This window comes from Gallinula chloropus, assembly GCF_964237585.1.
Source record: "Gallinula chloropus genome assembly, chromosome: Z".
Classification (NCBI taxonomy): Eukaryota; Metazoa; Chordata; class Aves; order Gruiformes; family Rallidae; genus Gallinula; species Gallinula chloropus.
In genome coordinates, this window is record NC_140089.1 from 38,158,638 (window position 1) to 38,180,656 (window position 22,019).

At 38.0% G+C, this 22,019-nt stretch overlaps 1 protein-coding gene across 1 annotated transcript in view; it reads right to left on the reverse strand.

Moving 5' to 3' along the window:
- PCSK5 (proprotein convertase subtilisin/kexin type 5) overlaps positions 1-22,019 on the reverse strand; it is a gene marked incomplete at its 5' end in the record, with an annotated part of 182,677 nt that overhangs the window by 60,752 nt on the left and 99,906 nt on the right. Inside the window, 2 exons of the mRNA XM_084278334.1 lie at positions 1,312-1,524; positions 18,486-18,658. Of these exons, the coding sequence (XP_084134460.1) occupies positions 1,312-1,524; positions 18,486-18,658 (386 nt within the window). The remainder of the gene's footprint in view (positions 1-1,311; positions 1,525-18,485; positions 18,659-22,019) is intronic.

Sequence of the window (22,019 nt, forward strand, 5' to 3'; positions counted from 1 at the left end):
GTTAGACTGGAGAACCACAATGGCTTCTGCTCACCTTACATTATATTAGTCTCACATGAAGAAGTTAGTGAAGGTCTTTTAAAGGACAGTAGAGGGAATTTAATCACAGAAGTGAGGACTGCTCTGAGACGGCGTAATTTCTTTTCTTTATTATTTATCAGGAAGAACAAGAAACATGCCAGGAGGAAAGATAAGGTTTCAGTGGAGAGAAGCAAGTTAAGAACAGAAAAATTACTGGAACGAAGAAGTACCTCAGAACATGTTTAAAACAAAAATTAGATCATCTGAAAATAAGGAAGAATCCAAGAAAGGATGGCCAGCATCCCAGAATCCTGAAAGACAAGGCAGACAGTATAAAAAAAACATAGCTGTGGGAATTTTTAACTCCTCACTGACACCAAAAGAGGTATCTGCTACAGACAAGAAAGAAGGTAATGTTACTGGTTGCTTAAGAAAACATCCAGGGGGGAAAAAACAAATTCAAAATTCCTAAATTTTCTGATTGGGAAGAAAATAAGATCTGTACATTATACACTAGAATAAATAAGCAGAGGACACTATTAGCAAAGCTGATTAATCCTAGTACAAGGGTTTAAAAGGTTAAAAAGAGTACTATATTGAATACTGCGCATACTGAGTGCACTCAGTCTGAAAAGGCAGATACAGTGTACAAATGCTAATGGTAACAAACACCATTAAAACAATTTGTCGGTTTCCAGCCAAGATGAAAACACAATGGAAAATTAATGCTGGCTGTTTAGGAATGAGATAAGGAACAATACAGGAAAGATGAGTACTGAGCTGGCATAGGCAGTAAACTGACCATTACCAAATGTAAAAGATTAAGGATGCCACATCAAAAAAATATCAGGAAATAGAAAGGTATGTAGGAATACTGCTAATCTCATGTGTCTAAAATACGAAAACTAAAGACAACTGCCTTAAAAATAAAAGGAGGACACCTTTTCAGGTCTATTAATAGGCATTTTCAGTGGCAGTAGCAATGAGATCTTTGAAAAAGTGTCACACAGAGATGGAAGCAACTTGGTGAGTCGGAATACCTGCTATGAACTGGGTAGAACTGCCCTGCACAAGGCAGCAACATGCAGAGATACCTACGGTGGTGTCAAAGAGCAGTGTGGTTACTCCAGCCAAGTAACACACAGGGATTAAATGAACTTGCCTATGCACGATTTTTTTCTAAAGCACTCTATTAATCAGTGTAAATAAGCTCTCTTGCCCTCACTCTCCCCAAAATCACCATGCAGAACACAAACCCATATACTTGAAAAAAAAATGCAAAGACCGTACTATTTTCCTGTCGTAGGATTCCCCACTGCTGTACGTTGTAGCTAGTGTGGATGCACATTCTTCCAGATACCATGGCTTCTTCCCACTTTCAGCTGTGCTGCTTATGGAGATAGTGTAGATGCTATTGGTGTAGCCATCACAGGAGCAGTGGTCTCGACTTCTTCCACCATTTCCAGATGCCCAAACAAAGACCGAACCTAAGCCTCTTCGTCCCTGTTTGGAAACAGCATGGAAGATGTCATTAAGAACTCTTATTTCCCCCCCTCACCTGATCAACAAACAGGTCTTTTTCCCCAAAAAAGATAACTGATGAGAGAAAGACAATAAAGGAAACTATCCCACTGAGAAGAATCTGAAATGAAAACAGGATTTAGCGGAATTCAGAATGAGACATCAGCAAAATTCCAAAAATGAGTGGTATGAACACAGCTTTAGAAACAACTTTTGTACCATGTCTGCTTGTTGTTCTGCATCTGTGCTATTCAGCTGTACCAAAAAGGAAGACTCAGATGAAGCATTAAAACATCATACTGGGTTGGAAAAGGAAAGGAAGTGCCATTCTTGAAACCAACCCCCTTAGTAATGCATGATACCTTTCTTTTATTAGGGTACTCTCAGCAGTCCGTTCTTTGGTTAACTGGCATCGCCAAGTATTGTTTGGGTAGCATTATATATTGTGAACCAGCACATCATTGATTCACAGACAGTATAAAACACAGAATCACAGAATACCTGAGTTGGGAAGGGACATCAGGTGATCTAGTCCAACCCATCTAGTCATAGAATCATAGAATCATAGAATGGTATGGGTTGGAAGGGACTCCAAGGATCACAGAGTTATATACAACACAATACATAAAGACAAATGTGCAAATATAAAAAATTCTTGCCAATCTGTTCTTAAGTACTACAGTGTTAGTTCAGCATGATATTTGAAATATATGACTAGTTGGGCAAGTTACTTAGGTGACATAAATTCAAATGAGGACTTAAAATAGGTTACCTCATGCTGATATTTTCTTAATACACCAAAGTTATATAGTGTCCAAATGAATTAAAGTATTTTTGGTGGTGCTAGAAGTCTTAAATTTCCATGTAAATGAAAAGTGAAGATAACCAGCAACCTGTGCTGCTGACATACAGGAACTGGGAATTAACAATATGGGGTAACTGGGCTTTTCCTAATTTATATTTACATATTTCATGCCAGTGAATGTAATTCAGATTCATGGAACTGTATGACCTGCATTAATTACTATCACTAAGTATGTAGGGGCACTTTACCAGACAGGTTCACCAACGACCAAACTTATCTTTCATTAAGTTAAATTGTGTTACCTTTTTTCACATTACATTCTTTTAAAACATGGACATCCTTCTCATTTACAGTAATGTGAACAGTCTCATATATACGTCATTTTTTTGCAACTCCTTATGTAGTATCCACCTGGTTTTCGGGCAGGACCACCCTTAAATTAATGTTCTAAGGCACAAACCACCACTTTTTGTACATGAATTAAGTACTTAATTCACAAGGGGGAATTTTACTGGTTAGTTGTTTTGGGTTTTTTTCCAAACAGAGTGTAACTGTGTATCTCAAAAAACATAAAGACTGTTGTTGGAGATCTACCAGGTCAACCTTAAACAATTAGCAATTCAAAGATTCATTTAATCCAGATGCTCAGAGGGGTTTCACTAGCACTTTTTGTGCTGAGCATAACTGAGCCTACATCAGTGTAAGACAAAAACCCCTCACAGTACACAATCCAGGCTTGCGTTCTCAAACATAGATGAATTTCATTTTGTGAGTTTAATAAAAGTATACTACCAGGAGAGACTCTTCTCTCCAGCAAAATAAGTTAAATATCAAATTCTCCTGGCTAGTATTTACATAAGGTTATGTCTCTAAAATGCAGCTTCTCATTAAAAAAACATTTCAAGCAGAGAAAAAAAAAAATAAACCCAGGGTGCCAAGTTAAATGTATTATGAAATCCACATCCTCCAGATCCGATCAGTCTGACCAGTCGGGAAGTGTAACTGTTTCAAACTCTTTAATTCCCCTTAGTTGATCCTACCTAACTACACTAACAAAATGATGCAAAATAGCAACAGTTTTTGTTGTTTTAAAGACAAACTTTATTAAGTGTTACAGCTCTCCTTCCCTAGATTATGAACAACCTCCAAATTAAAACCCCTTTTATGCCTGGGGTTCTTTTTCTGCATGCTTTTCCCAGTCAACAGGGTCTGATTCTGAGCCTCCCTAAGATGGTGGGATGTGTTTTGCAACTTCACAGGGCTGGGACTAGTTTATGAACCATTTCTCTTTCATGCTACAATCTGGCCACCTCTATTTGTGTATCTTTACTTACCCCTCCATTCTGAAAGCATCTGATGAGAGAGGCAAAAGGAAAGGTAAATGGGAAGACCATATTCACTGATTTATTATTGCATCAGGTCTCAGGGACACAGAAATTAGGGCTCCCTATATGTTTGTGGGGAATGGGATGAAGGATTATGCTAAAGGTATGCTGGTTCTCTGATTTTTATTGTGTTCCTGCCTGATTTTTACTGGTTTTGTTTTGGTTTCATCCCACCATCTCTTGCAATTAGATCATGCTTCCCAGCAGTGGTCTATTACTTGCTTTCATCTTTTCTCTCCTCAATGGTAATATTTCGCTTGTCTGTCAATTCTGACATCTGTTTCAGAACCACTTACAGATTCCAATCCTGCTCTACACTGCCCTGAAAAAAACTTCTTCTACATACACACCCCAACAATGTTAATATACGTATAGGCAGGTAGAATACACAGAAAAATAAATCTCATACTCATATCTCCAGAACATGTAATAATTTTCCATAGAACCATTTTTTGATTGATTTTCACAAGTATCTGTGATCTAGAGCATTTTACTTTTTTTTTTCTTTTTCAAATTCATTTCTCAAAAGCACAGTATTATGTAACTACATTCCCCAAAGTGACACCCCCATGAGAAATCTGGAGTAACTCACCAATACAACCAAGAAAGGAGAAATGAGAATTCATGATAATCAAACAACATACCCAAGGAGGAGAAAAATGGAATCAAACTATTTTAAGATTTTGTCAAAAAGTCTATCTTCCACTTCTTAAAAAAAAAAATCTCAAAAACATATGCAAAAAATATCCTATCAGGAACAGTGCATATGTAAACAGCAGTATAACATGATTTTTCCCACTCATGCAATGAAAACCTTTCCACAGCAGGCTTGGACTTTGTTAATTTTTCAGGAGTAACCCTCAAATTATTAGCTTCTCTGCACAGAGAACATGTCTATATTTCTTTAGATGCATACTTATCCTGCTGTACTATAATGAAAAATGAGCTGCAGAAACGGATATGTGAACACATTTTGGGGCACAAAAGGTAGTCCTGGCAAAAACATGCCAATGTATGTTAGAAATTCTGCAATGCAGTATTTAAAAATTACTAAAAGCAATTTAGGTTTTAATAGCAATGGTTATTAAATAGCAGTCATTTGCACCCAAATTTACCTCTCCACGCTGTTTTTTGTAAAGAAATAGGTGCATTGGCTAATGGAAAAGAGTATTTTCTAATACTTTCAAAGAGAGAATTCCTATTCCCCTAACATGCTGCACTACTGCATTTAACAGCTCCACATTTTACAGAAAACATCATTATTACCTTCAGTCTAGAAAACATGTTAAAGATCTTGTTCCTAGAAGTTATTTGGCAAAGGAAATGGGAGCCTTAAAAAAAAAAAAAAGCAACCCCCAAACTAAATTCAACCTGAATAAAATGTGTAAAGTAAGTAAGTTCTGGTTTACATTTATTGTCTATTGTTAAATTACTATTTGGTTTCCTTTTTCTCTCTTTTTCAAAACACGCTGCTTTAATTCAATAGACCCAGTCATGCTCAGGAAATTATAAACTTGCTAGTAACTATACCAAACAAGTAATTAGAGCAATAGCATCAGCTGTCCTACTGTATGTGAATGCCATTCCCAATTGGTCTCCTTTAAATACATGAAGTTAAATCACATTTGGACCGTGTTACAAAGTTAAGATAAACACACATACAAGGCACTCTGTAGCTTTTACTGTTTGTCTAAATCTATCATCTGTCATCTGCCAGATGCCCAAGGGTGTCAAGATGAAAAGTCAAGCCTTGAGCTGTCAAAGAAGCCATGTGTCATTCATTACTCAAAAGCAAAGGTGCATTTACAAAACATATTGGTACAACTTCAGCAAAAGTAGAAGACTTGGTGACCTATAGCAGAGTAGACCAGGGTAGAATGGGTGCCCAGCAAAGTATGCTCAGAGCTTGTTCCATGGTGTTAACACAGGCATTCCCTCTCCTTCTAGGCACAGTGTTGTTTCTGCTCTTCCATTTGCAGTGATGGCGTACAAGCTCTGCAAAGTGTCCACAACTGCATCTGTGCTTGTCAGTGCATATGAGACCACTGTGAAATCTCTTTTTTGTTTTGCCTACTTTCTTAAATTACACAAAATGCCAGATAATTAAAGAAATCCCCCAGTGCTTCATTTTGCAAAGAAAAAGTCTTTTACTGACAACTAAGGCTTCCTATCGACCTAATCACAGTCCAATTTTCTAGCACATTTTCTGGGCAAAGTCAGTGTGCTCAACAGACAGCTGACCTTGAATGAAACGGGCCCCAAGGCAGAAACTGCACCTGCAAAAGCATGGCGCAAGAATCTTGGGGTATTCCCACTTTTTTTACTGCTAGTGCCTCTTTTTCCTTGGTCAGCAAGCTGCAAGCAGGGTAAGTGATATGAAAGCTCTTTTTTTCCAGTTCAACAGCACGGAAGGGTTAGTCTGCCAAGAACCTGAGCCAGTATGAACATGTTCATAATGACATCTGCAGAATTTCCGAACACTATTAAAAGAACACTGCCTGCTCCAAGTGCGTCCATTTGTGTATGTATGTCTGTACACACATCACATCTTTATGTGTGAATGCCTCAGTGGTACTGGCAGGAACCATTGCAAGGTAGAGGTCTTCACACACTCTTCTTAAGTACAAGCAGCAGCCCCACATACTTTCAAGCTGCTTCCAGCACACTTCCATCTAATAAAAACAGTTTCCATCTACGACGTGTAGTTTGAGTCAGTGGATCAAGATTTCTTCACACTATTTTACAAAGTTTAGACTGGACACTCATTCACTGCATTACAAATTAAGCTGCCTTAATCCAGTTTGTGAATCCTGATGGTTTCCTGCCCAGGAATCAAACGCCCCTATAATCCTCCCTGCCTATGGGGTGAGTCGCTGTCTCTATAGAGTGATAAAATTTGCCAAGGGACAGGGAAGAAAATGTGAAGGTAAGGCAGGGGACAGAATCACTGACATGGAGTAATCAGATGTATAGGGTTTGGAATCAGTGAGAAATAATTTGGCACCAATATGCTGGAAATACCCCCCACATGAGCAGAAAACAAATCATGAAAATATAAAATGCAGAGAGAAGGAAGGACATTCTATCCATACCTAAAGCCTAAAACATTTAATTTCCTCCCCAATATTCTTCTAAATTTACCTAATGCTTCCAAGAACAAAAACTACTGCTAGGAAGTGTAATTGATCCTGATGTACAAGCTGGAAAAAGTAGCACATGGCACAATCTCTTCCTTAAAAACTAATTCCTAAAGAAGAAATATTCATGACTGTGTGCAGAACAGAGGTCAGTATACTCTCAAGTCCTAAAAAAACCCTACTATGCAGGCATGATTTGAGTGCAGGACATTACAAGCACTGTAGGGCCAGGTACCAAGGATGACAGCATCTTGAGAGATGCACCTGTAAGAGGCAGCATCTCCTTGCTTCCAGCTTCCACTGATTCCTGCGCTCCCTGGGAGTTGGATGCCGCTGTCCTGTGTAGAGGCACAGTGCTGCCAATCTGCCGACTGGCAGCATTTTGCTTTTGAAAAGCTGCATCTCCCAGCTCCTGCTGCGTTTCTACCACTCCACTTAACCTCTAATCTGGGAATGAAAAATAGTCTGGCACACTACCCTTAAAAGACTCTTCTGTAGACTGCAAAACACTCTCACTTGAAAGTAGGCAGCTCTCCAGAACAGATAATGGCAAGTTGAGAGTCGAAGCCAGCAACTCTGAAGTGCTATCAGAAGATAGCCAAACAGATTAGTTTTTATTAAAACAGCTTCCTTGGGTATTAAAAGCAAAAATTCATGCACATGTGGATAAATTTCTGAGGCCATTAATTCTCTTAAGATATCCATGCTCTCAGAAAAATTCACATTTGGGCATCCATTAATTAAAAAATGTGCCCTTACAATCCCTATGAAGAACTATGTAACATGCCTAACAGGTGTAAATAAATAAAATATGTGTATTTGAGGGAATGTCTTAAAATTGAGTCCTATGTTTTTATAATAGCAGTCATGTTTTTACTCTTAGGAAAACGAGGAAGTCACAAAAATATTTCCTAGTCTGGAGCAGGCATACCCACAATAAATATACAATGCAAAAACATGTTACTACTTACAAAAAGCAATGATTACCTTATATTGCTGAAAAGGCAAATTGTTGCTAATAAAGTTAAACCTTTTGTCTACTTCTGAACCAGCTTCTTAATTGCGAAAAGGAAAGACAAAATTATTAACCACAATGAAAAAGAAGAAAAAATGTATTTTATTAGCTCAGAGGATATGATACTGATAAAATACTGAAGCGTGAAAATATTTTAATGTGTGCGTAAAAAATAACATATTGAATAACCACAAGCACCCACGTATTAACATGGTAATCATTGGGATATATCAGTGGAACGTTTCAACATGCATCCTTGCATGTGGTGTATTTTTTATTATACTCTTCACAAGAACAACAGCTTAAACAGCTCCAAGATATTCCCCACAGAGCTATAATTAGTGTTTAAAGTGCAACCAAAATAAGTGTTGGCTGAAACCTGAAATCTGAACCTGTGGAATGCTGGAATGAATTTCTCATTTTCCTAAACAAAACAGAACCAGCTACAAGGCTGCATGAATAGCCATTCTGGCTCAGGTTATCTCTGCACATTATCATTACTGATCTTGTTGCTGATATTGTTACTGGGATAAAACAAGCTGCACACTGTAAACACCTGTGATAAAACAAGGGCTGGGTTTTCCAAAATTTCTGCTGCAGAACGAGCCTCTAGTTAATGACAGCTGAAATGTGTGCAAAGCCGACGTGAAGAGGTGTTGTGCAAGAAAGATACCTGTGTTAGGACTGGAGACAGGATGAACTTTACACACAAACACCCATTCTGCAGAGTGGGGCAACTGTGATTGTGTTTATAGCACCATCTGATGAAACACTCTACAGAGAAGTCCATGGCCACCAGACTGGCACAGTTGTTATTTCAGTGTTTACATCAGACTCTTCCTTATGGAAATCTTCCTGTTTTGAGAAGTCTGTCGAACTTCTGCGATCAATAAACAGCATGAAACTTTCTGCAACTTTGGCTCTTTCAAGAGTTGAGTGGGAAAACAAGGCTGTTCTGCTTCTACATCTGCAGACTGAGAACTGCAGTAGTCTCTTTGTGCAGTTTATCTCCCATAGCATCCATTTAGGAAGAAAGAACACACTTAGGCTGCCTGTAAAATCACAGCTCTCACAGGTTTGGGCCTTAAACCTGCGGTAAATTCTATGCACAGCAACCTCTTGATACCAAACATTTTTGCCTTTCAGAAATCTATTTTTCCCATGACATGTAGAAATACATACATACTGCTGCTACTCAAGTATATGAGGGAAGTGGGTATGTGATCTGCTTGTACAAAGTAATCAGATTCATGTTTTGAAAATGCACTCTCTGAAATGTATATGCTTAAGCATATGGAAAGACATCCATTTGCCAAAGTTGCTTTTCAGTCTTGGCTTTCCAAGTTAAGATTTACCCCACAACAAGACTGGTGTGTGGGTTTTTATTATGTTCAAATATATCACCTGTTTCAGGCTGGGGACCAAAAGCCAGAGGCCACTTCTGAAAACAAGTCCAAAAGCAGTAATGCTATTCTGGCTTGTAACAGCAGTTTCCATGTATGTGTGAGATGGGATGAGGTAACTAAACAGTTTTGGTTTCCAGTACACTTTGTGACATTGTAAGGAAACTGGACATTTTGAGGTATATTTTCTTGTAACTCTCATTCCAGACTTTCCTGCATTTCAGTATTTGTATATTCCATTGACTGTAATGTAAGAATACTCGCGGTGTACTATTTCTTTTTCTGCATTTTTTGTACTACACATTGACTGCCTGTGAAAAAGTTCACTTTTCACAGAAAGCAAAGAAATTTAAATGCTAGCTTTGTTAATATATTTCCACCAGAAAATAAATCATATTGCATCAAAGGTCATACAGATACTATTGAGCCTAAAATCTTTTTAATTTACTGGAAGGCAGTATCCCTAATTCTATTTTTGCTGAATACTGGAAGTTGCTAACTATGTGTAAATGGTAGAACAAAGAATTCTTATTAGCTTAATGATGTGTTAAGGTTGTCACCTAACTTGTTTTTTGTTGGGCAAACTCAGTTTGGAGAAAACTAAATCATATCAAATATAAACCACGTCTGCAAAGCCACAAAGGCATCCTGAGATATGGTTATCAGACAAATGCAATGTAATAAAACCAAGAAATGAAGCCTGTTGGAGGGTGGACAAACTGTTGGAAAGTGGTGACTCTGAAAGGAAGTTTAGGATAATGGAAGGTAATCAAATGACAATGAGTTTCCTCAAAATTTAGTCTTGCTTCTTGGATCAGTAAGCAGGGTGAATATGAATGTGCACAGGGAATAGGAAGACAGTGCTACGTGTGTGTAGAGAAAGCTGTAACTTCCATGCCCCATTCCGGTTTCCACAGTTGAAAAAATAATGCTGGGAAACAGAAAGGGTTTCAGAAGCACAGGAATGAACTGTGGTTTGGAAATTTTGACAAACAGAAGGAAATCAAATACACAAAACATTGCCATTAAGGCTGTAGAACAGATTTTAAAGGACAGAATAAGAAACACCAGCATTAATAGAAACAGGTTAAAATGCAACGAGTGCTTTTGAATTCCAGGTAAATCTGTTAAAGTTTTTCTCTGATATCTTACTAGATGCAGAGGAATGTATTAGAACCAGCCTGTCTGCTTTCTGAAAAGCATGTGATGAGCCCTCCAAGAACACAGTAATGAAACCAAAAAAAAAAAAAAAGAAGGTGAATTTAACAGTAAGGTAGAGATAGAAATGGTTGCACCGGAGATTATCTGGTCTATGCTAGCGAAACACAGGAGTTAATAAAGTTATATTTAGAGAATTTTAAGGATGAACCAGGGAAACTAAGTTATCAGGTAATTTTGATACAAAAAGAAATAAAATGCTAGTGAATCTATTAATTATGATTACCTACAATCAAGAAAACAGGATGGAAGATGTGAAGAGAAGCAGCAGTCTGATGAGAAAGGAGATAGCCTAGTTTTTACAGAATCACTAGGCTGGAAAAGACTGTTGAGATCATCAAGTCAAACCACATCTGTCCTCTACTAAACCTTCTAAATTATGAGCATCTACCCATCTTTTAAATATATGCAGGTTCAGTGACTCAACCACCTCCCTGGGCAGCCAGTTCTAATGCCAGAAAACCCTTCTGATGAAGAATTTTTTCCTAATGTCTAATCTGAACCTGCCCTGGTGCAGCTTGAGCCCGTTCCCTCTTGTCCTATCACCTGTCGCCTGGGTGAAGAGACCATCTCCCATCTCTCTAAAACCTCTTTTCAGGTAACTGTAGGCAGAGGTAAGGTCTCCCCTCAGCCTCCTCTTCTCCAGGCTAAACAACCCCAGTTCCCTCAGCAGCTAATTGATACATACCAGGATGCCATTGGCCTTCTTGGCCACCTGGGCACACTGCTGGCTCATATTCAGTCAGCAGTCAACCAACACCTGCAGGTCCTTCTCCACCAGGCAGCTGTCCAGCCACTCTTCTCCAAGCCTGTAGCACTGCACAGGGTTGGTATGTCCCAAGTGCAGGACTCTGCACTTTGCCTTGTTGAACCTCATCCCGCTGATTTCAGCCCATCAATCCAGCTTGTCCAGATCCCTCTGAAGAGCCTCCCTATTGCTGGACAGATCAACACTTCCTCCTAGCTTAGTGTCGTCCGTAAAACTACTGAGGGAACTTTCAAACCTTCCATCCAGGTTATTGATAAAGATATTGAACAGGACTGGAGTTGGGACTGAGCCCTGGGGAGCACCACTTGTGACCGGCCTCCAGCTGGATTTAGCTCCATTTACCATGACTCTTTGTGTCTGACAATCCAGCCAGTTTTTTACCCAGCAGAGGCTGTGCCTGTCCAGGCCAGTGGTAGCCAGTTTCTCAAGCAGAATGCTGTGAGAAACCATGCCAAAGGCTTTGCTGAAGTCCAGGTAGACAACATTCACAGCCTTTCCATCACCCGCTAAGCAGGTCCCCTTGTCATACAAGGCGATCAGGTTAGCAATTTATGAGTGTGGCTTGTTTATCAAATCAAAATTAAGTCTGAGAGGAGACTGTATTCTATAAATATGTCAGAAACAAAAATGGAAAGAGAAAAGGAATTTAAACTGAAGCCCATTTTTAGCCCAGGAACAATTGGGCAAAAAACCTGCACATGACTGAACCCGGTTGTAACTTAGAAGAAACTCTCTAACCAATAGATTAGCAATGGCTGTGAAATGATCTCCCATAAAGGGGAAAAAATTTCTAGTTCATTCTAGAATAGAAATTGCTGAATGTATTTATAGGACATGATGCCTGTGATAGTAGGGAACTGTACTGGATGACCTATGCTTTCATTTCCTGTCTTATGTCCCTATGTTCCAATTTAATTTATCCAAGAGACCACTTGGCCAAAATATGTAATTACTTACATGTGGAGATTTCCAACACTATAAGATGCACCATAAATATAACAGCAGAGGCATTTTGCAGTGGAAAGAAAACTAAGAAATCTAGATGAGTAACAAGCTATATATTTTTAATAGTGAAGATTAGTGACTTGCAAAGCCATGGACATAACAAGTTTCAGTCAAGACAGGGTCTTCACAAAAGATGTACAGGAAAGAGAAAACAATAGATCAAGAAAACAAGAGATACTGAAGCAGTAGTAATTGGATGGAATTTTGCTGGTCTGGTTTATGATGTAGGCCAGGATTAGATGATAATATTCTTTTCTGATATTAGAACTACAAATATTATTTCAAGCCAGTGGTGTTATTTCTTGTGACATCAGAAGGAAGAATTAGAATACTAAAATGCTGTATGACTTTTCCAGTTCTGGTTCACAGTTAGCACCCACCTATAGTTCAATGCCACTCAACATTTCAGTCACCATGTTGAAGTAACTATAGCGTCACATGTTCAGATATTAGATATAATAGGGATACACAGTATATATGCAAATCATATAGCAGAAAAATGCCAGGACCTAATACTAGGTGACATCAGCATACTGGAAGTCATGTCTTCTGACACCTTCCCCAAGCACAGCACTAATTCTCCTGGTTGATCTTCAGCAAGTATTTTTTTCACCAACTCATCAGAAATGCACAGGAGGTGTTTGCATGCAAAATGTATCTACATATGATCTGAGATACGCTTACACACAGGTATGTGCTACTCAGTCTCAGATGGGAGCTGCACAAGGTGACAAACACAATACACAGTTTAAAAAGCCTGGTCTTAACCCATGTGCATAACATTTCAGTGTGTAAAATGACAACCATTTTGGAAGTTATTTGCACACCTTTGAGACTTCCTGTGGTAACTTCCGACTTTGATTTTTATAGTGTAATTCTCTAGCAAAGCAGAACACAGTAACTTGTCTTTGTGTAGGCAACACACCCTACTCAGAATGATGTTGAGAAGTGATGACAGGACAAATACATTTAAAAGAAACATCCGTGGTATAACAGGGGCAGCAAACCTTTTCCAGGACACTTGCAAATTATGAACAAGATCTTCCACTTCCAAGAATATATAGTATGTATATTATATAACAACAACAACAATAGTATATACATGAAATCCTTTCTTTTCTCCTCTCCCTTTTCTTCCCTTTCTTTTTCTTCCCTTCCCTTGCCTTTCTCTCTCCTGCGTGAGGGCAGGAAGCTTGTTTGGTGATTGCAAGAGACCCTTCTGCTCCCAGCAAACACTGTGAACAGAGTCTGCAGCCAAAGCTGGTGAAGCGAGAGAGATGAGAAGGGGCAGTGATGATGGGAGGGAAGGCACCAAGCCGAGTTCTCACAAGAGGTTCAGCCACACAGCATCTGATCATTAATGTCCATCAAACATTTTGGCTTGTCTCCAGCTTGCTAAACAGAGTGGTGTCATGGCAGTAAGATGAAGGCCCCTGCACAGAAGCAGGCAGAAAGCCAAGGGTTTCCATGTAGATTTCCCTGCCTCTCCACCCTCTTAGGTTACATTAAGGATGACCTGCCCTGTTGCTGATTTGGAGTACCTTGTGGGTACTGCAGAACAAACAATATAAAGCATGCAGCTGGCGAGACGTTTGGAGAGGTGCGATAACCAGCTCTTTAAAACCCTGTAACGTACAATATCAATAGGGCTCATATATCCAGAAACTTCAGTATTAAGCCTTTGCCAAACAGCAGTGAAAGAACAAGTCAGAATATCTGAAATGCATTAGTCTCCAAATGATGTTGAGACTGATCCCAGAACAACAGCCTTATTTGTATGAATAGAAATGAATTAGTCTGAATGCTGTATCACAGAGCCATGAATCAGCGAGCCTAAGTTTTCCAAGGGCTTATAGTATTGTGCTTATGTGCTGTGAAATACAGAGAGTCATCTTAAAATCTAATGGTACTACTTTGGGTTTATTTTTCAGAATGAAGGAAATGTTTTGGGGTTTCCTCAGATGCAGCACAATCTTACTACATGATGGCCACAATCATGTTTTGCAATGCTAAATCTGTACATAAACACAGGGTGAAATGAGACATTACATACCAAATCTTCTCTTGAATATGTTATGTTTGGATATAATGCCCTTTGTGAAGTTCTGCGTGATTATAATGGAATTATTTTTGAGATTAGTAGTTCCACAACCTCTAACACATTGGTATTTAAAACACAAGCCTCTAGAATCTTCCACCGTTATGACTAAACTATTACCAAGAAAAGGACCTTGTCAACTAGAAGCATGGTATAAAAAGAGCTTTTATATTTGCATAGAAATTGTTTGATAGCAAAGTCTCCAAGGTTTCTCTTTGAATTCAAGTATGCAAATTTAATAGAATTAAACAAAATACCCTAAAGATGACAGAAAATCATGATACTTGAGACAGGTTTAAAAATTGGTTTCCTTGATCCTGGGCAGAATTTTTAAAGCATATTTAACTTGTGGGTTAGGCTGTCATTTCATAAACTCAGTTATTACTCAGTATCCTCTCTTTAAATAGATTTGTCTATTTCAATTCATGGCATGTTCTGTCTCTGTAGAACTCCATGGAAAAACTGTACAGTAATTTATCTTTGTTATTTTCTGCAGGATTTGGAAGGAATAATTACATTAGCTCAGCAGATTTTAAAATAATAATAATAGTTCTAAAACACCCAGCATGAGCTGTTAATTGGAATAATATGCATTAAAGATAAACCAGGCATTTTTTTTTCATGGATCCCAGCCTCTCAACAAACTGAATGAGAAACTGTGGCTCTTGCATCTGTTTTATTTTTACTTTATGAGTATAATAAAAAAGTAATAATTCAGTTTAATTATACTCTAATCAAATTTATTATTATTCCTAATTTAAAAAGCTAAGCATAATTACATCTTCAAATGTTTTCTAAAAATCTTGACCTTTCCCTTTGCTGTTCCATTTTTAACAAACAGTACCCAGTTGTGAGTGCAGATGCACAATAAATGAAGAATATTAATCTTCAACCTTTGTGTAGACCTAGAAGGTCTTCCAAATTTTCCTGTACCAATGTTACTTTAATTTACATTACAGATGCTACACTAGATGTAATACTATTGTTCAGTTCGATATTTCTAAAAAAGGGTGGTCAAGATCTGTACACAATGTAATAAGCATTTTTGTCTGCCTATTATTATTTGCACAATTACTGCAACTGCTTGGGGAAATCTATGTTTGGCTGAGAATCTAGTCATTACCTTGGACTATGATTTGATTTTAGGAATGTTTTGGCATAGAGATAATTCCTCTTTTGTTTTCCCATTTGCCTCATTGTTTAAAATGACAGATCTTACAGCAGTACAAGGAAATAAAGAAAAAGTATCTTTATCTGAACATGGAAAGGTGTGGTTTATTAAAAAGAATTGTTTAATCTTTAAGTAATTTTTGGTCTGGAAGCTAAGCCTTTTAAGGAAGGTGGTAATTGAGACATACATGTACAATCTTTCAGTCTAAATTACATCTTAAGGAATGAAAATCATAGACTGAACTTCAAAATTTTGTATTTCTTATCAGTATGATTTTATGTAAGTTTTAACGAGAACTTTTATTTCCACAGTAGAAATGAAAAAGCTTTAAAAGTTAGAGCTGTACAACGTTTCAAAATATATTTAAACCTATTCAACTCTGCATGGGTAACTTTCGGCAGAACAAAATTTGATAAAATGAAATAGAAGTTCAATTGTAAAAATGATAATTTGATACATCAAATATGACTTCAACTATGTCTTAAAAATATATATACTGAACTATTTTTCTGCATTGCTGTCAGAAAAAATGCCACCTCAGAATATTAAAATAGTATGTTTCTACTATATATTGGTACTTACTAAAAATATAGAACAATGTGCTGGTAAAATTAAATTCATCTGGGTTCTGTAGAGTATCCTCTCACATTACAGCTATAATAATAACAATGGAACAATAACGCTTGTAGGCAAGATCCATGCTTTTGGCAAATTACACCACATTCTTGATTTATACCGGATTTATCCCCACTTTGAGATTTCAATGCATAAATTGCTGTGTTTTTCTAGTAAGGAAATTTAGGCTGAACTTACAATGAAATATGACATCTAAATAGACACACATACATGTTTAAATGTAAAATTTATTTTGTTCAAGTTCCCCTGCATCCTGGAGTGACATTGGGGTCCCCTTCATCACTTTATTGCTTTTCTTCTCTATGGTCACTGCCAAACAGTAGTAAACTCTAGCTGGGTGATGGGGAGCTCTAATATGCCATCTGAAGGGAGGAGCAATGATGCATGGGAAGCAGTAACGTGGGAGTCAACTGCTCTTCTACATACTTGTTATATTCTAAGAGCACTTTGATAATTATCTTAATGCTTATTAAAACACAAGAGTTATCTGGGGTAGAACATATCAGTGTCTCTAAATGTGTTTAATTGCTAAGCCCCTGGGATTTCTCGTGGGGTATATACTTGAGTATGCTTGAGTATTTGTTATGGTGGGCTTCACCTATCACATAGTGTACAACAAGCAGAAGTGTAACTGCCGCTCCACACCGAATGGTCATCCTATGACCAAGTGAAAGGAAGGCAGCGGCTCATGGCTGCATGGTTACTAAAGCACACACAGAACTGAGTTTGGAGACATGCCTTTAACACTAGACAGTACCTGTCGCTAGTTCAGTATTTCAGTATTACTCTTCATAACTTACCTACTAGGGATCTGAGCATGTATTACTATCCACACTCGGGGCAGGGCGGATTGGAGTGAGAGTAAGAGATTTGTGCCACTTTATTGAGGAAACCAGGATGCAGCTGTGATGAGATGTGCATTCACACCTCCTAGGCAACATTTATGATGATACTGGGTATCAATTTTATGATGTATTTATTTATAACTTATAGTCAAGTATGCTGTAAATCACTTGAAATCCTGCACTCTGCATAGAGGCTGCCAGATTGACGAGGCTCTCTTGTAACTGTGACTATTACCCTTCTGCACCCATTGTCCCTGTTTGCTATTATGGCTGCTTTTATGGTATGCCTTAAGTTAATATAGCCTCTCAGTGGCAGACATAGTCTTTTACACATGGCAAAAATCTTCCAGGCTGAATTTTAGCTATATTTTGCTAAAATCAATCTTGGCATTTCTGGTTAAAAACAGTTACTGACTTCAATAACAGCTGCACTTTCCAATCTTTCTGCACAGTTTTACCATGTTCCAGTTCCACTTTGCTCCAACAGTTTTAGTCTCTTTAAGCCAATGTTTTGTACTAATCCCTCTTTTCTGATCCTAGAGCCACCCGCCACTGAACTAGCAAGTCCCCTGCTGCACTCAAAATAATGCTTAGGCCTTCAAGCTCAAAGCTTTAAAATCTTTTCTATCAGTCCTGTGTTGCAGAAAGAGGTGTGAGTGCTGGAAGACGAGGAATTCCCTGATCTATTTAACAGGCAGAATGGTAAAAGGAAAGCTAAAAACTGGCCTTTGACATCAAAAGTTCCTCTAACTCCTCATTTCCTTCCATAGTCTTATTTGACAGTTATTTGTTAAAGAAAATTGAAAAGGTCTTAGATTTTTTTTCATATAGTGGTGTTCAGGATTTTGTGTGTTGCATTATTTAAGATCTCTGGGCTATATCACAGGGAAAATGTAATAATACAGACTTGTAGAGAAATGTGTATGTGAGTTATAAATAGGGTGTATGTTATCTGAGACCAGACATGAATGCTAACACGAACATGGGTGTAGACTTCTTTTAGCCCACAACTCCCTATTAAAATCATAAAACTTCCATTAAGAAATCAAGCAAAACAAAGCAACAACAGTAAGGAAGAAGGAAAATCATTCAAGGCTTTTGCATTAAAATTTCATTGCAATTCTGATTTGGTGACTTGGCACTGTTGTGCAAAGTAGCATTTTTCAGTCTTATTTTTTTCTTGCAGAATTACATCATTACGACAGAGCAGTTTTAAAGGACACTGAGGATGATGTATTTCAGCTGAAAATGAACAGGGCTGATACTTCAGGAAGGACTGACCATCAGGTCACTACACAGCAAAAAACGCACGTTTAGTTTTACACAAAGGCAGCTTTTCTACCCTTCAGCCTCCTGTCCTCTTCCACACACCGTGCACTTGCAGATACCGTGCGTGTGTACCCTTGCCCTTGTGCATGAGAGCAGACCCAGGGTATGTGCTTTGATGCCAACCTACCATTCTGATGCCATTCTCGAAGGCCTGACGTGCGAGAGAAGCAGGTCCGTCCACAGTCTTGCCGTCATCGTCAGGCCCCCAGCTGGCACTGTAGATGTGGATGTGCTGGGGGTTAAGGCTCAGAGACTTTGCTTCTACCATGTCTGTCACATCTCCATCCAGCATCCGTACACCTTCAGAATGAAACATACAGCGACAAGACATTGAAAATACTTCTCTTTACTTCCCTTGGCCCTGAGAAAGTTCTTCTGTAGGACACAGGACTCTATGATCATAAGGATTTCTACTCTTGTTAAAAAAACAAAAACAAACAAACAAACAAAAACCCCTATCAAAATCCCACCTGTTTGGGTATGTGTTTTTCTAATGGAAAAAGTCTCTAGGTGGGAAAAAAAAAAGTAAGGAATATTAAGTTCTTTCTTCACGTTTCAAAAATTACCTACAAGTAATTTTCCACTTAGCAAGGTTTGAACTTCCACAACGAACTTTTATGCTAAAGAAAACTTAAAAAAAGACCTGAACTGTGAAAAGTTCATGTGGCTCACTTTAAGATAATATATGATTTTCCTTCTCCTTTTATGCTGCAGTTACACTGCATTAGTCATTCACAGTCTTAAATATGTTGACAAATGTAATGAAAGGATCTCTTTTGACAAATAAACATTGGATTATTCTTTCATTGTATGACAAAGAAGAAACTGGGGAGATAGCTGGTATGTTTATACCAATTACCATACATGGTAGGAAGGAAGAAGTTACTAACAAACATTTTATAAGTAATATTATTCAACCTGAAACTATAATATTATGAACATCCTCCACTGTGCAGAATAAGCTTTTGTAAGGCATAATCTGAAATTCTTCTGTTAAAAGAATCCATTCATGTGGGTTTGGACAAGCATGTGCCAGCCCTTCTAAAGTGAATGGCATCCTGATGGTTTAAGATCACTATACTGAATAAGGTAGGCTTAAATCTAGAAATGGAGAAAAGCTTAACTCTCTTCTTTTGACTAACTGTAAGACTTTTACTGAATTTAATTCTGAGAAAACTGGCAATGTCATTTTTAACCTAAAAAAGGACCTACGCACAGCTAGCGTGACATCTGATCAAAGGGATGTTAAATATTAAATAATAATTAGCATGAAACTGTATAATAGTACAGAGTAATGATTACTTCCACAATTAACAAGTTTGACGTTCTTTCCCCATTAAAAGGCCACTGCTATTTATAAGCCAAATTTACATATTTTTAATTACAGACACATTTCATTTTACTCATGAGCTCAGACTAAAGTAACTTGAGTGTTTACCAAGACCTTAACTTCCAATTAACAAAAGGCATAGGGGGTGCTTTGTTGATAGAGGGCCTTTTTTTTTGTTACTCTAATTGACTCAAAAATGAAAAGTGATCATATTTCTAAGTTCACAAAAAAAGCTGCCCATGTTTTGTGAGATAATAAACTTTTACAAACAGTGATCTCACTATGAACTTAACTTTATTAAAAAAGTCTTTAAAACAACTCTGGGATTCTCAGGTTTTATTTTTCTTCCTCAGCATAATCTCAGAAAATTAATGATGGGTGGAAGTTGTGTTCTCAATTTCTTTCAAGCACATTAAAATATATTTAGTTCTAAATAAAGACAATAAAAGGTACACTGCTTTTGAAAGAAGGAAAATAAAGCGACCCTTTATGTCTCTGTTACTTCTTAGCAAGTCTAAATAATACACTTGGTGAATGGTAGCTCCAAATTCTGCCACTGTCACCTGAAGTAATTCATCCCAGGTTTTCTGTGAAGTGGTCAAATCAAAAGCAACATGGACAAGGCTGTGACTTAGGCATTTGCTCTCAATAAACCTGCTTCAAAGGTGACTTTGAACAACAGACATCTCACTGGCTATGTAACACAAAAATAAATTCCTCTCCCTTTCCCTTTCCCTTTTCCTTCCCTTTCCCTCTCCTTTTTCCTTCCTCCCCCACCCCCAATGTCTGAAGTAGTTAAATCTGCCGGTGACAAAACCCTCCAAACTGCATTTGGCATGTGGTGATAGCGTAACAAAAGCTGTCCAGAAGGCAATTAACAGACTGCATTTGCAGACTGTTCCACCTAAGACTTCAGAGCTCTGTAAACTTTTTCCAGTATTTGCAGTAATTGCCAAAATGTAAGTGGCATTTTAGTCAGAACAAACTTTCAATGAATCACAGGAAACATGCAAAACTGAGCTGAAAGCAAGTTTTCTTTTAAAATGTTTGTTTTTAATCAGCATCTGACTTAAAGAAACAGCTGAACTAATTCCTCGTCAGCTGAAGACAATCTACATCTGTTGTGCCATAATTCAGTGTAACTGTTTTCCCGTCAAGCCTTGAGCCCAGCCAAGTAACTAAGCACCCAAATCCCCACAGATGCTTTGCAACTTCCACAATCAGTTTGCAACAATAACAACATGCTAACCATCCTTTCCTATAAAAAGTCTCACAAGCTCTGTAGGTGGTAATTTGCTATGTGCTATTACTGCAGAGTCAGATAAAACACCCCCAAAAGCTACCCCATTGGTGCCCTGGTTTATCTTTCAGTGAAAGAGCCTGTAGCCTAGCTAAGCACAGGCTGCAGGCATAGTGAAATTTTTCTTTAAATAAGAAATATCTCACAACCTGCAAAAAAGAACCAAAGGTCCCAACTGCAATTTTACTCATATTTTCTTATCTGCATATTGTGTCCCCATTCGCACTGTTGTAAGAGAAAACTCAGAAATTCTGAGGATCTCACTTTTGACCTATTTGTGGTCAGAGGTTCTTAAATGTGTGGAAATAGGACAAGAAGCACAAACATTTAGAAATAAAGTGAGTGTTACTGGTGGGTATCTTATTAACAACTTCCTATCACAAAGATCATTAATTGGATTTGTTCAGCTGTCAGTATTGATGGGAATATGAATGGAAAGGATTTATTTCCCCCTTTGCTTTATCTCCTTACTATTCCTTACATGTCCAGACATGCTTTTTTGGTCTGAAGTAAAGAATACTCATCTGGGTGGAGCAATTCCAACATCACTGTCAGCAGGTGCTCCTCTGTGTAAAGAGAATTTAATTGCTTTACCTTGACTCCAGTTTCTTCTCCAAGAAGGCCCCAGAAGGGTCTTTAAATCCCTGGGAAACAAGTGATCTGAACACTAGTTCAGCATAATATCATGCAACATTGTTACACTCTGCCTGGCCTGTGGAGAGGGAACACAGCTACAGCATATTCACGTGTGTAGTTTATGGCTTTTCTGAGGGAAGGGAGGGAATAATGCCAAATAGAGGTCAGCCGCAGCAGAACTCTTAAACATATATATATACCTAGTGGAAGAGGAAGCTTAGCTTTCCTTCCCAATACCCTGGAATTCCCTCTTGCCTCTGATTTTCTGAAGATTATCTGCGGAGCCTCCTGAAATTTTATGTGCCAATGCTTTTAAAAGGCAGTACATTACCTCAAGTGAGGTTTACACTGTTTGCTAGTTTGCAGCTTTCTTTTAAGAAGAGCGTTAGTGATGG